The sequence below is a fragment of the Silene latifolia genome, chromosome 8 (genome assembly GCF_048544455.1).
Source record: "Silene latifolia isolate original U9 population chromosome 8, ASM4854445v1, whole genome shotgun sequence".
NCBI classification, from domain to species: Eukaryota; Viridiplantae; Streptophyta; class Magnoliopsida; order Caryophyllales; family Caryophyllaceae; genus Silene; species Silene latifolia.
Window position 1 is genome coordinate 113,299,834 of NC_133533.1, and position 15,414 is coordinate 113,315,247.

A 15,414-nucleotide genomic window follows, 5' to 3' on the forward strand; every position below is an offset into this window, starting at 1 on the left:
GTCAGAGAAGAGAGAAAAGGGGGCATTTTATAGAGGCTGGTGAGAGAAACCCTCCTTTATCTCTTTTTCACGTTATTTTGTATTTCTCGTGGTTTTATCGTGGTATTTTGATATTTTGAGATGTGGGATTTATCGCATCAGAAATTGATAAGGGGACTGATAAGTTAATGTGATTATATATAAGAGGAATGGATTATCATTGATTATTATTGATTATTAAAAGAGACGTTACGGAAATGAGCATGGCGCGTGGATCACGCTCTTTTGTTTGGGAGTTAGGTTGGACTTGGACAACTACCCCCCTTGATAATGAAACTTTCTTTTTATTTTTTTTGTTTTCTTTTATTAGTACAGTTTGATCTAATTTAAGATAAAAATGGGTTAAATATGCTCCGATTTACATAAAAATGATAGACTTTTTGTTATTGTCTAGATATTTTCCTTTTATCTCATTTTATTATATTTGATTTATTTTAAGTTTAATATGAATATCACCGTCGTAAACAGAAATTTGTGTTTTATTTTTGTTTTTTAATGTTGGGTAAAGGAAAAAGACAAATGCTGGGGTGTTTAATGTGTGAATTTTTAAAAGGGAAAATTAAAGGAAAAAAAGAGAGGAAAAAAGGTTGTTGATAATAACGTTGGATTCGTCACATGATGGTGGCTTGTGGGGATGTGTAAATTTTAGGGTTTTTCCTTTATTTATTTATTTATTTATTTATTTATTTTATCTTTATTTTATTTTTTCTGGTTAGTGCGGGGTTAGTGATTGGATAGTGCATTTCAGCATTTGTCTAGAATTTTATTAAGGTTATATTGGTGAAAATATGAAATGCATGTAGACAACGTGGCGAGGGTAGAGTCTTCTTTTGTTGAAAGGTTCTTTTGCTACAACAGTGTATATGAATTTGTATCCTCACCATTACTTTCTATCCACTACCTTTTTAATATACTCTTATTCTAATATATTTTCTCTTTCTACTTATTTAAATACTCCGTATTACTTTTATGAAATAATTACAACTATTAGATCGTTCCAAAAATTAATCCGGTAATGGAGAGAATCTGGACCACGTGTATATATATATGTTACTTCTCAGCTCAAACTAATTTTAGAAGGAGTTCAATGGTAAGTTAGTTTTTGCTTTTGTCACATTAAATGTTAAGTTATAGTAACAATTTTAAACTACAAAATTTATACAAATGGTAAGCATCGTTTTATATTAGCTTAACAATTGGTCTCCCTTGTGACGGGTTATCATTTGTGACGGATATTTTGTGAGATAAAATGGTAACAAAATGGGTTAGTGGAGAAAGGGGACCACATGAATAGTGTTGCAGAGAGAGAAAAAGTGGGTACATTGTGAGGTAAAATGGTATCCGTCTTCAGCTTGTGACGGATATGTCATGTCTTCAATGAGAATTTGTGTTAGCTTAATTAGACCAAACTAATTTTTTATTGTTTTTTTTTTTTTGTGGGTCGGTCTACTTAAGTTACTACCCTAATGAAACTAGTTGTTCAACGCAGGCAATTCTACTTGGCAATTTCTAATGATTTAGCCACTACCTAAGCTAAACCATTGAACTTATAGTTATTGCGTGACACGATCTTAAATTGTGAGACGATTTTTTTATATGTTTTTGGTATAAATTGGGGTGTTGACCGTCGACAATAATGTATTATTCCCTTGTCACGCACTCACGAGTGCTCTCACAAAAAGGTAAACGGCTAACCAACAAATTTGCTTCATTCCCAAGGACAAGGGTCGCACCCCTGAGCAGCTGACCTCATATACTTCGTATTTATTCGGTATATATAAATGAGTTCGTAAATAGTACTCTCCGACCCGGTCAGTTGTTATCTATTTCTGTTTTAGGGTGCATCATTCAATTATGAATATTATTTATTTCTATTTTTGATAAGGTTTACATAAGTACACTTGTGACTTGTGAGCGTAGCGTGGGCAAGTGGATATGAAAGAAACTGCTTTATTTATCATTATTTTTCTCTTTTTTTTCTCATTTCCTTGGCAATTATGTCGAAACAAATGGATAACAAATGACGGAAATAGAGGAAATATATAGGTACCAGTTTATTTTTAATATGTCTTATATATAAAATAATTTATGCTCTACTATCGAATGGTTGTACGCAGTGACTATTATGAAATACTCCGTATTATTTGTTGCAAACATTTTCATTTTTTATAAACATAATAGTAGAAAATAGAAAATCACTAAAACTTGAGAGAAACGGTCTCTTCTTAAGTTATTAGGAGATCAATCTTTCGTACCCATTTATTTATTTTTCGTGACCCTTTTAGTATTGATCGTGACATAGTAATTTCGTATCTATCTATATAATAAATGTACTCATTTTATCTTTAATCTTGATTTGTACCTATTTTATTAGCTTTAGTACCATATTTTCTTAAAAGCTTAAAATAATCTTTCGATAAGCTTATTAAGATATCATCTCTCATGAGATTTAGTGTAAGAAAATAATCAGTAGCGTAAAAGTAGACATATATATATTCATAATAAATGCATAGATGATTGTGGTTCTTGGACATTGATTTGTTTGCAAACGCCACAAATCCACAATTAAATCAACTTCATTCACCAAACACTTCTATTTCAACAGCAATACACGACAATTATGTCATCGTACCATTCATCTCCAGCGGTCCAGCCTTCACTTCCTCGTCGGTATCTAGATACTTGATAACTTCTATTGCATATGGAAATCGTATGATAGTTGCTCCATTTTAATTTTTTCCCAAACTAATTAACGCTTTTTTTTTATATATATTTTTGATAAGAAAAAAATATGTGATTTATTTTTGCAGTTAAGTTAATGTGCTACTTTTTATGTAATATTTGTCATTTGCATATCCGTGACTAGAAAGATTTAAAACTAATTTAGTTAGTCATGAATACATTTTTAAGCGTTCTGATAAACAATTAAGGGAGATCCACACATTGGTGATGAACAACAACACTTAACCTCGTTAATTGGGAACTTGAGTTATCGTCGTTGTAGAGTTAGAAGAGGGACGCATGAAAATAGTTGAGAGTTTTACATTATTAAACTTTATTATTAGTAATTCAACTCATAAAACTTATTTGTAAAACAAATTGTGGCTTCGCCACTAAGATCTTGGAATATGCGGCTATATCATTGTTCAAAACTACATATCAAGCACGAGGGACACTTTAATATTGTATCTAATTTATTTTTTTGCATTAGAGATTGATCTCGATTTAAGTTAGCTAACGTTATCTACTCTATTTTTTTAAAATTATGACATATATATTACCTTATAGTACTCTATGATGATAAATTATTCCCTCTCGTCCAAACTAAAGGTAACTCTTCTCCAATATATGTGAGAAGTATTATATTGAAATGTTTCCTTTGGTTTGGATGTAAGGGAATATTATTATTCCCTCCTTTTCACTACATTCTTTATTTTTTATTAAAATACTCCTTACAAAAGAATAAAAACGTAAAGAACTTGTTAAACAGGAGGGAGTATGTAATATTAAAATTGGGGACTTTAATTGACATTTAGATATAGATTATATTTTAACTTTTAATATTTTTGTACAATAGAGGGACAAGTCCCATGATAAAAGTAGCTAACTATAACACCGGGGAGAGACGGTAAGATTTGTGATTGAATGTTTGAGTTTGTTTCTGTTCCGGGTGTAATTCCGGAGCAGGATTATGACCACTTGGGCTTGTAGAATGATGTCGTTGCTTGTCTCTTCCTTTCACTCTTTCCTGTCAAGATGAACAAACTGAGGGCTCGGCTTGGGGCCGAACGTACTCACTCCGACGCTCAAGTCAGTAAACTTAGAGAGATAAGTTGTATGTTAACTTGGCAAAGTATATTGTAGAGAGATAAGGGAGTTTATACCAGATTTTCAGTTAGTTTCTCAATGAGAGATGATGAGTATTTATAAACTTTCACCTTTTGTCACGTAGTGGCCAAGTGGCATCGCAGGTGGAAAGACTGTCTTACCCTCGGCCGAGGGACCCATGACAGGCCGGCAGGCCTGGTTGACTCCATGCCGAGGGGACTGGATGTGAGTACGCGGATATGCTTCTCGGCCGGCTAGTTGCCGAGCCGAGACCCAAGTGACAGGCCGACAGGCTCCGTCGGTTAGGTCGCTTTTCCTTTGACTTGTTGTCTTTTGGCTTTGACCTTGGTCAATATGTTGACCCGGTCAGCGGGTGCAGAATATGCTCCATCAATTTCATTGATATGCAAAGGTATAGCGGAATATGGAAAACGAAATCCTCCCTAAACAATATGTGCAAGAAACTTATCTTTCCTAATTACATTTCCTAAATACAATATACGATTTCCTAATCACAATATAGAATAATTATTTACGAGATATAGAGTCTGGAGAGGGAATATCCTTTACACGCTCCCGTAAGACGGTCGATATGAGAGTAAGACCAGTCTGGATAGTAGAGTAAGAAAATGTGATCGAGGCAGTGGGTTGGTGAGAATATCAGCGATTTAATCCGAGCCATTAATATGTTGGACACGAAGTTGACCATTTTGAACTTGTTGAGTAGATGATGGTTCGAAGCTTTAATAGTGGGACATCCAAAATGATGATATTTGTTGAAGAATTAACTCGTTGAGTAGCGAGCCAATCCTAGCTCGATTAGCTTCTTTAATCCGAGTGTCCAATCATAACTTTCATATAACTCTTGCATCTCATTACCAACGAATGAAGCCTATTACTAACAAGTTGTTCTTACAATATCAATCTCATACACGGCGCATTGTCCATATGTATTATAAGCTTAGTAATATGAAGTTATTGTCTATCTCTTTCCAACCCAATGACCAAAGCCATTAACTCTACCCTTATTGACTTGCTAATAGCACAAGAGAAATAGAATGTAGAGATGAAGTTACCTGTCTCGTCTCTAAAAATCTTAACACCAGCAGTTGAACTAGGATTACTTTTAGAAGCACCATCGTTATTTAAAGATTCCAACCACGTGGATGTGGTGACCACCTAATAAAACTTCTCTATTAACAAAACAAAGACAAGGGGTAAATAAATGAGAACTTATCAAAAACAATCTCAATAGCCTCAAACTGGTGGCACAAGAATACTCGTTGATGGATTGGATTCTCCTTCGCTTCTCTCACAAACAACATTGTTTAGGCGTCTCCACAACCACCAACATGTTATACTGAAGTGCATATACCCCTTGACCTGGGCAAGAAGATGACTGCTACTTGCATTATTCGAGATCCAATTTAAGGGGACGGAGAAGAATGAGTCAAAGGATGCGATATCACCTATTTAATTAACTCCAAATTAGCACGCTCAACAATTGTAGAATTCTTATATTTATCATAGGTTCTGAGAACAAAAAGTGTAATTTGTTGATATGAATAATACTTTCAATCTTTTTAATCACTAGTTCTTTAAGTTTTTATCAATGAACATCTTCAATAGGATACCACACCTAAATAACGTTTTCAATTAGCGTAGAGTATTACGCATCCACACTAAAACACACAACGTCCTCATTACGCCTGACAACATATCTGCTCACCCGAAATTCTCCCCGGTTAGGTGCAAACCACGCGGTTGCAGAGTTGCTCTAATACCATTTGTAATATCTCGGCCTTACGTAAATCGAAAGTGGCAACTCACGATAGCTCGTCACGATATATACTTAGTTCACGGATTAACATGAGTTATTTTCAGCGCATTTTAGCCTTACTTATACGCGTCTTAAATTTAGAGGAGAAAAAAAGAAATAAAAAGATGGTAATCAATCGCACTCAAAAGTGTAAACATGTAAAAAATTGCGTGTATGGGAGGATGATTAATTAGAGTAGTTTAATGGATAATGGTTTTATGCCAAGTCGAAACATGGACTAGAAGCCCATTATTATCTCAAAATACCACAAAATCTCATCTCATCTCATTAAATAATCATATCGTCATAATCTCATGGGCTTACATCCTATAATATCTTATTATTAAATGTTTATAAAAAGAAAAGATAAAAAGGAAAAGAAATAAAAAAAGGGAAAGTACAGATGTCAAGTCACACTGACGCAAGACGGTTCTCTGAGCAGAAAGACAGAACTTCCCTCCCACTTCTTCTCCTTTTTCATTTTTATTTTATTTTAATTATTTATTTCCTTTTTATCGTTTTTTTCTTCAGACTCATTTTCGCAACCTTTTTTCTTTGAAACGCCTTTTTTCTAACCCTAGGCGCGTCCTTCTCTCAGTCGTCGGTCGTACCAATTCCTTTACATATGTTTTGCACATAACCTTTAATCTATTTACACTCTACTCGATTATATTTTTTCCTATTTTATTTTAGGATATTTTATTTTTTTTTATTTTTTTATGCTAATAAGATTTTTCATGAGTGATCATCTAGTTATATTGGTCCATTTATCATTCACTAATTACAGCTACAAATGATCGCCATTTTTTTCTTTATCTTTGTGTCAAAAACAAAGTTGAACAGATGATAAAAAAAAATGTAAGAAATATACAAAATTATATATAGATTATCATCTAAGTTTAAATAATCAGTAATTTTTTATAAGAATTTTTATCTTAAAACTTTTCTTACATGTCCTTTGTGTGATTATAGTAACTGGTGTTGCATGTGGGCCGATGTGGCCTATTATTATTGATGTACTTATTTTGATGGAAGGGGAAATTACTTTTTAGTTCACGTACTTGAAGATTATTTACACCAAAAACGTATTTAAAGACTATTTACATGTTCTATTTTAGAAAAGAAATTCATTTTTGAGACAAAGTACAATACATGGCTTTATTATTGGTTTTATAATTTGTACTCTTTTATTTATACGAGTTTATATAATCATTTTCCATCTCGATCATTTATTCATATTTTCTTTTGGAACAAAAATCAAGACTATGGAAGAAAATACGGGGAGAAATACTCTCTCATGAGACTTACTGAAATAAAGAGAAAAACAATTTGCACATGAAAACAATTAAGAGCTTACACGTATATTAAACAAACTGAGTAATAAAATATCTGAGAACAAGTAGATAACCCCGTCAAAGGGAGCTATAAACGACTATATTTATACTAAAAATTTAAAAAAAAAGAAAGAAAAAAACCCATACAAAAAAACTTTATAGAGACGGTCTCTCACATGATAAAGAGAGTGAATTATTTAATTTCTATTTTTCATGTTCGTCTCGCACTAATTTAGTGGGAGATAGGACCTAGTGTATTTGTATGAAAAATACAAAAGCACGGTATAAGGCACGGACGAGACGAAGAAGTGTAATAGCAGTGCTGGTTTTGTTTTGTATGAAGTTTTGGAAAACAGAAATGAAAATGACACTCGTTAATAAATGGAAGGTGGAGAGTGTGTCATCGTCATCATATGTTAAACAAGAAACAAACAAGTTTTAGGAAATTGCAAATGCAACGTGAGCCTCTCTTGTAGGCCACCTCTTTAATCCTTCACATGTTATCCAAATCACCATGTTTCCGGATTGATCGAAAATCAACCTAGTTTTTCATACAAATATTTTAAAATCAGTAGGTCTTTAGAGAAATTATCTCCCACTAAATTAGTGGGTGACAAATATGAAAAATAGAAATTAAATAACTCACTCCCTTCACATGTTATTCATTTCTGATCTGACAAGTTTTTACTTTAGACGGACACTATTCGTGGTAGTAATAACTAAAATAACGTCTGTCGTCGTCGATAGTGTATCACAATTGAACAAGCGTAGTCAAACTCAGAGGACAAGTCTTGCGTATGTCTTTGTCAGGCATAAATGCGCAATGCAAACAATGTTAGGATGACAGATTGATTAAAATCAAATGTGTAATCTCTATTTGAAATAGTTACGATAATTATGGGACATAACCAATTTGTTCAGCAATTCATCAAGACATTAACGTTAAAGAATATCCTCGTGAAGGCTTTATGTTTTCGCCGCTATTATGGTACATAGTACTGTACCAGTATCTAACTTCAATTCAAATGTGGGGTTAATAATCTAGTTGAATCATCTTAATTACATTGAGACCACAATGCCAATATAATTAATTATACAAGGTACGAGGTTCGAACCTAAGACCTATCGTCCATAACCCGTAACATGTATACCAAAAATAGAATCAAATGCAACGGGCTTGAAAAACACAGTAAGGATCCTCTGTCCCACTTTTGTGTCCCATTGTGTGTGCCACTCCACCCACCTTTTGACACATCACTTGTTGCAAAATAAAATATTGCAACAATTATCTTAATTTCTTGATGTGTTAGAAGATGATTGGAGTGGTACATACATTGGGACACCAAATGGGACAGAGGATCCCCACTCTGAAAAACATCGACATGGCTAAAATCTACAGACAATGAAGAGTATACTAAGGTGATTTCCAACATTGATGGACTTTCCGAAAAGAAACTAGTGATAAAACCTTCTGATTTTCTTCTACTCCTAAAAATCATTACGCGGAAACTTAGGAAGGTATATGAAAGAGTCTTACTCTAATTATTCGAAGGAACTGTCTCGGTTTCTAGGTCTCTTACACAACCACCAGGAAGTAGGAACTTGAATTTCTCAGAGTTCTCCAACATATAACCAGGAAGATGAACTCCTGAAGAAGAACGCGGAATTGATCCCATCTTCTTAATCAGTTCTCTGAAACTGTACTCTTCAGGAAGCATATCAAACAGGTCACTGCCCTTACAAATTATACCTTGTATTCTCTGGGGTTCTAAGAACTCTCTTCTTCTAACCCGGTCAGCGTGACTATAAGCCGTCATCTTGAATACAAAATCTTGAAGGTGTTTAAAGCAGAAGCTGCAATGCCAGCCGGAATCTGAAAGAATAACGTCAGATAGTCTGGAATGTCTATACCAGGTTGATGGGCCATAGATATGGGCCGATGCCCGCCAACTGCTGTAGTCAACGGGGAACTCAAATGAGTACATGTAGTGCTTTAGCTCAAGGTGCATCACACGAGGGAACCCGTCACACCACTGCAGCAGCTTAACAGTGTGAGGGCTTGGAATCTCGTCTGCATCCGACATTATCAGTAGATCGTCATTAGAGATGCCTGCCTGTCGGATTAAGCGATTCATTGCGAGCCGGTGACGCCTCTCGAGCTCAAAGGGATCCTCGTGGGACCCCGGAATTCTAACACGGCCAGGAAATAAGCCGTAGGAGATTTGACTTTCAGCAAAAGAGAACCGGGCACGGTTTGACGCAAAGTAGAGAGGTTTAGGGATGCCTGTGAAGGTAGTGTTTGATTCCATGATGACAAATTTGGTTACATAGGGTTGTAGCTCGTGCCACCGGATTTCAAGCAATTCCAGCTCATTACTGAAGATAATAGCATCAAACACTCGACGGGGTCGAGAACGGACTGACCATCCATGGAGGCCACACAGATGATTCATGGACACATTCTCGGCATAATAGTGAGGGAGGCGGGAAAATGGCGAAGGGGGGTTGTCCCATAGAGGGCGGAGAAAATAAGTAATTTTTCGATGGTGTGTGAGAATTGCAAACAAGACACTTGGCACAAGAAGAATTAGTATGATGAATGCAAATTTAGATGGGGAAAGCCTCAGGAGGCGGAGAGATAGAAGGCGCATGATTAATCAGATGAATGCCGATGCATGGTGTAACTAACATGATCTCAGCTTCTATAGCTGGCCTTATGTATACATGAAAACCCAGAAAAAAGATTATTCAGCAACCAAGACCGAAGGATGGGTAAGGACTCCTACAAGAGCATTAGGATACTGTTATTCCCTTGTCCACATCCATGTTATGGTTGTGGCAAACTCCAGAGGAAAGTATTTTCCGATCAGACCACCCGATCTGCCACCAGATATGCCTGTAAAATATATCGACAAACAATTGTGTCACAGAGGGGTTTTCTATTGTGGACCTAGGAGGAAATAACAAAAATCTGCTCGACAGCCACTTCAGTTAAAAATCATTACAGGTCCTGGACAAACACAGTAGACATTAAGTTCTTAAATTTGAACATTGATTGAAAGGATCTATAGACTGGGAGACCTTTATCCTTCAATCTAAACAAAATCTTGTATGACAGTCTCACTTATAAGACCAATCCATGAAAATTCTAATTTAACGAGTATACATGAGAGTTTGGCTCGGTCGCACATATAATACTGTCCCATAAAAGGCTCAATGAACAAATTGTAACAAGAGTGTAAACCATTAACGATGCGTACGGCTTTATCAGGCAGGCAGTTGCTCAAATGAACTATTTAAGTGATGATGCACACACATTACCAAAAACAGATTAGTAAAGTGCAGGATACAATTGACATTAATACGAGCTACCAATTCTACATCAATGTCCCACCAAGCAAACAACGAAAGTGTGGATTAATTAAGTGTCACTCTCGGTTACTATAACAAACCAAGAATTTTGCAAACTCACAACATTTCTTTCTTGCCAAAACATGGACCATTTCTAAACCTAAAGTTGAGCATTAATTCTCAAAAAGAGACGGTCTCCCGGAATGTTTTTTCTACGAGATCCTCCATTTATTCGCTAGTTATCAATTACTACCTCCGTCCTTATGATTTGTTTGCCTTTTAATTCTTTGTGAGGAGTATTTAACCAAAGGTAAATAAATGAGTGAGATGGGGCGAATTAACACATTTAATCCACCTTTTTTACTTGCACATCTCACAATTTTAACTGTCAATCGAGTTGCGAACTACCAAAGTTGGCTAGTATGAGCGGTAAGGACTCTCATCTCTTAAACAAATAGTCAAGGGTTCGATTCCTGACTCTTGCGAATGAAAAAGCCAAACTTGGGAGGGGTCAATCCATTAAATTGCCTTCAGGACCTCGAAGGAGATTACCCAGCTCTTGATAGGGGATACTCTTGGGGTGTGTTTGGATTGAAGGAATTGGAGGGAAAAGAAAGGGAGGGAGAGTAGTGGATTTGAAATCTCTTGTTTGGATAGTAAATGAGGGTGGATGGAAATAGAGGGAGAGAGATTTAGAGGGATCCAATTTCCCTCCTCCAAGCCTAATCAAAATCTCTCCACAATAGGAAAGATTTGGAGGGAAATTGTATCCAAACAACCACACTCCATTCCCCCTCCCCTCCCCTTCCCTTCTCACCCTTTCCCTTCCCTCCTTCCCCCTCTCCTCCCCTTCCCTCCACTTTTGCTATCCAAACACACCCTTGGTCAACGCCAAAAAAAAAAAAATCGAGTTGCGAAATGCGCATCTGGCAATGCCGCTTCTCTCTAAATGACCCAAGAAATCTCTAAACTAAAAATCCTCTCATATTTTTTTCCTTTTGACCCTCGAAATATTAATCAGAGTTCCATGAATTACAATGCTCACATCTCAATTATCAATTAAACTTGGCAACTCGAACAATTTCCAAAATAAATGGTTATTTCAAACAAATAAAGATCCTTTCTTTCTTCATTTTACTCTATGAGTAACCAAATTTAACCCGATAATAAAAATACAGCACCTCAAACAATCCCTTAAAACTACAGAATATAGCAAAGCTCAAATCTTTTGGAAAATGATGATACACATAAACGTGGAAAAGGCAATAAGCGCACGAAACCCAGAATAAGTAACATAAAAAAATCCAGCCTCAAGAAAAAGAAATTAACAAAAAAACAAGGTAACGAAATAAATTAAGAAGAACAAAAAGAGTAATAGAGAAAAAAGGGGATCATTTGTTACCTGGTAATATAAGAATGAAGAGAATTAAGGAGAAGAAGAGGGATGAAGGGAGTTCTTGTGTTCCTCCTCCACTTGCCTTGATGGGTGATTATATTACGTGGAATACATTAATATCTAAATTTTAATTCTTTATATTTACGCTTGTTAATGTAAATTGAGTTTTATTCATATTTCTATTTACATATTATTAGAAAATTATAAAAATCTGATATTCTAAATGTACTCATCAAAACTATTAAAAAAGATTTCACATAACCATATTTATGTTACACTCCGTATATTGGAAATTATATTAGAGACTACTCATAAATAGTCCCAAAATATAAATGTAAAGAAATGAATGAGATGGGGGAGACTACATAGTTTAACAATGGGGACATGATTCGGGATGTGCATCTTGTGGAGCACAAATTCTCATTTAAGACGGAAATATTTATTTTAACTTTTAAATTTATGACGGATCAAGCAAAACCAAGAGCAGATTATATAGGAAAATAAAAACAGGTATGTATTCTCTTTTCTTATTATACCTATTCTCTTACTAGTATTTAGGTGATTTGTATCGTGTAGAAAAATAATATCGGATCGTTGTGCTCGCTAACTACTCATGACCGTATATCGTACCTCCGACGGCTACTAGAGTCATCGAATATGTCCACGCCCTAAATCTCAAGTCTCATATCAACGATGGTCTTAGAGCACCCTCATGGAAGACACAAATATTATCCTACAACCAGTTGTATATTAGCATTATACTACTAGTCTAATCCAACCCGACATTTTTTTTAAAAAAAAATACCAAAATCAAACGTTAAACCAGACCCCTCTTTAGAAACTTTCATTGTTCTCCTATTCATCATATAATTGTAGATACCTCATTTCTGCACCTCCCGCAAACCACCCGACAATGATTGGGCCGCATGTTTGGTACGCGGAACGATTTGTGACAGTTCGTAAGTTTATCGTCAAGTGATCGCTCAAACACTTGTGTCTACCTCTTAATTGTCATCTACGCACCGATACGGTCGTTTTGGCAGTAATTAGAGTACATTTGGAGTCCGGGCCTAAAACTGTCTTCATTTTCTGATAACCGTTAAAATTTATGTGCCTACCTCCGCTTCTCTCTAAATGACCCAAGAAATCTCAAAACTAAGAATCCAAACATCACTACTAAGAATCCTCTCATATTTTTTTTTCCTTTCCTTTTGACACTCGAAATAATAATCAGAGTTCCATGAATTACAATGCTCACATCTCAAGTAGTCATAGTGATCTAATTATATTTTACTCTGTCTTTTCTACATTATACTTTTTTCTCTTTTCTTATTCTGTGCAAGATGCTGATAATTACATTTACTCCTCTGTTTTTTTTTTTTTGTTTTTTTTTTGTATTTAGGATCATAATCCTTTAGTAACTGAGAGATATTTCGACCGATATCACGCCCCCAAGTTATACAAGTTGTATTAGAAGTATCCTCCTCAAGATTATCCTCGTACGAGAATAAGCAAAATTGACTATTGCATAGGGTATCAGTGGCCTAGGTATAGGATACCAAAGGAGGTTTCGGCTCTCCAAAGGCCAATTTTAACCCTCATCCCTCGGCCCATCCTGGATAAATGGTGCCATGTTTTTTCAGATTTTTCTATGAAAATAGTCAATACGATAGGGGTTGCGGCCTATTATATCGTCAACAGAGATGAGAAGAAATATTACAAAGCTTCTATGGTGGGTATTATTTTTCTATAACTTTGTTTCTAATTGAATCTCTTATTAAGTATTCATTTGTTGTTAGTCTCAACATAAATATGTTACTAATTTTTTTTTTTTTCATCAAGGAAATGGTCACGGATTTAGCAGAAGGCGAGGCAATAGCACTGCGTAACGCCCTCCTCATGGCTCACGCCGAGGGGGAAACTAGAGCACATTGATTTTCTGATTCAAAAACAGTTGTTAACTAGGTAAAGGGGTTTGATAAGGATGACATACCTTCTACTCCTCACCATGCTCGGATTATCAGGTATTTGATGTTGTATTCTCTTTCTCTATCTTTAGTGATTTTGGAATTAGAGACTGATAAATTAGTATTGGACAGTGAAATTTGGTACTCATTATTTGCTCAATTTGTAATTACTGATCTACAAATTTTACGGATTAGGATTGACAATTTTCTAATGGGATTAATTAACAATTTTCACTTCTTTTTGAAATAATTACATAACTCAACTGTCTTTAATGAAAAACAATAAAAGGTAAAGAAAACCGAGATAGATGAAGTATAATAAAATAAAAAGACAACAACAATAATAACAATATTCGTGGCAAATTACTAATAAACATAACAATATTCGTGACAAAATACTAATAATTCATGGCAAAAATTTAATATATTGTTTACATATACATAACATAAATATATTTTGACGATATTCTATTTTTGTCTTAATTGTGACACCAATATATATTCTTTTTTGTTGTCTTGACTCGATTTTTCTCTGTGAATGGTAAGGGTATTCTCCAATCCATATAGTATAAACAACAACTGAGTGTAACGCAATTAATTTAAATTATTCCACTACACCTAATCATACAAAGTATTGCATATAGCCTTATATACATATGAAAATAATCAATAAAGCAACAATAATATGAAAAAAAAATTGTCCTCATATTAGTCTTAAATTCATGGTAATTTACAGCTACAACGGCCTAAATCAAACACAATGAAATCAATTATCGTAATAAAATTAGCATCATAAATAAAACAATTTGAAGATAAGAACTTTGAAAAATTAATCATTAGAGTTCAAAATTAGCATCATACCCAATACTTTGCTTTGATGGAGAAAAAGAATGTTTTTACAAAAGTTTGGCCAAACAAAGTAGTTAGACCAAACATAAAATTTTATAAAAAAAAAAACGTTTTTACAAAAGTTTGGACAAACAACCGAAACTTTTCCAAAAAGTAGCTTGTGAATAAACTAATTTTAAAAAGAAAAAGTTTTTTTTAGATAATCAACGCCAAACAACACTTTAATATTTTTTTGTAGGATAAGTCGTTGAAAAAAGACTATTACTATAACCATCACACCTCAGAGTTGTCTAAGCTCTATAGGAGCTACGATGTTGCTCCTTTCCATACCATTTCTATAGATGATTATTGTTTAGGGTACGCAAGATGCGTAGACGTATAAAAAAAATCACGCTCATTTGAAGAAACATTTAATCTTCATTGGACACAAAAACTTAGTCAATTATCAGTGTACCTCTTGTTGTGTCATTTAAAAGACAAAAGTGTTGTACCACTTTAAAGACCACTCATGACCTTGATTCCGTGACTCACGTTTGGAAGAGGATGGTGTTACGGGTTTTCTGATTATTCAATAAAATCAATGGTAAAACTATAGGAGCAACATGTTATTATCTATTGGACTCTCAAAGGATACACTTTGATAGTACTGAGGTATGTAATATTTTAAATTTCTATTAACATATACTTTTGATTATATTTTTTTTATTGAACTATTTTTTTCCAGAAATTCACAACTGATGTGGATAAAGGAGAGGCACTGACTCTTCGCAATTCAATGTTAAGACTCTTAAGAGTATTCGTATAAGGGAAACTCAGTTACAAAATATATAA

At 34.6% G+C, this 15,414-nt stretch overlaps 1 protein-coding gene across 1 annotated transcript; it reads right to left on the bottom strand.

The window, feature by feature from the left end:
* Positions 1–8,035: 8,035 nt before the first annotated feature.
* On the bottom strand, positions 8,036–11,889 carry LOC141597433 (uncharacterized). The gene is made up of 3 exons (XM_074417899.1): positions 11,774–11,889; positions 8,387–9,916; positions 8,036–8,220 (listed from the first exon to the last, which is right to left on the bottom strand). Exon 2 carries the CDS (start codon positions 9,669–9,671, stop codon positions 8,559–8,561), a length of 1,113 nt encoding a protein of 370 aa, XP_074274000.1. The 5' UTR covers positions 9,672–9,916; positions 11,774–11,889; the 3' UTR covers positions 8,036–8,220; positions 8,387–8,558.
* Positions 11,890–15,414: the final 3,525 nt, after the last annotated feature.

Excerpts from the sequence above, each read along its gene's own strand:
- LOC141597433 (XM_074417899.1), bottom strand. The coding sequence starts at position 9,671 with ATGCGCCTTCTATCTCTCCGCCTCCTGAGGCTTTCCCCATCTAAATTT.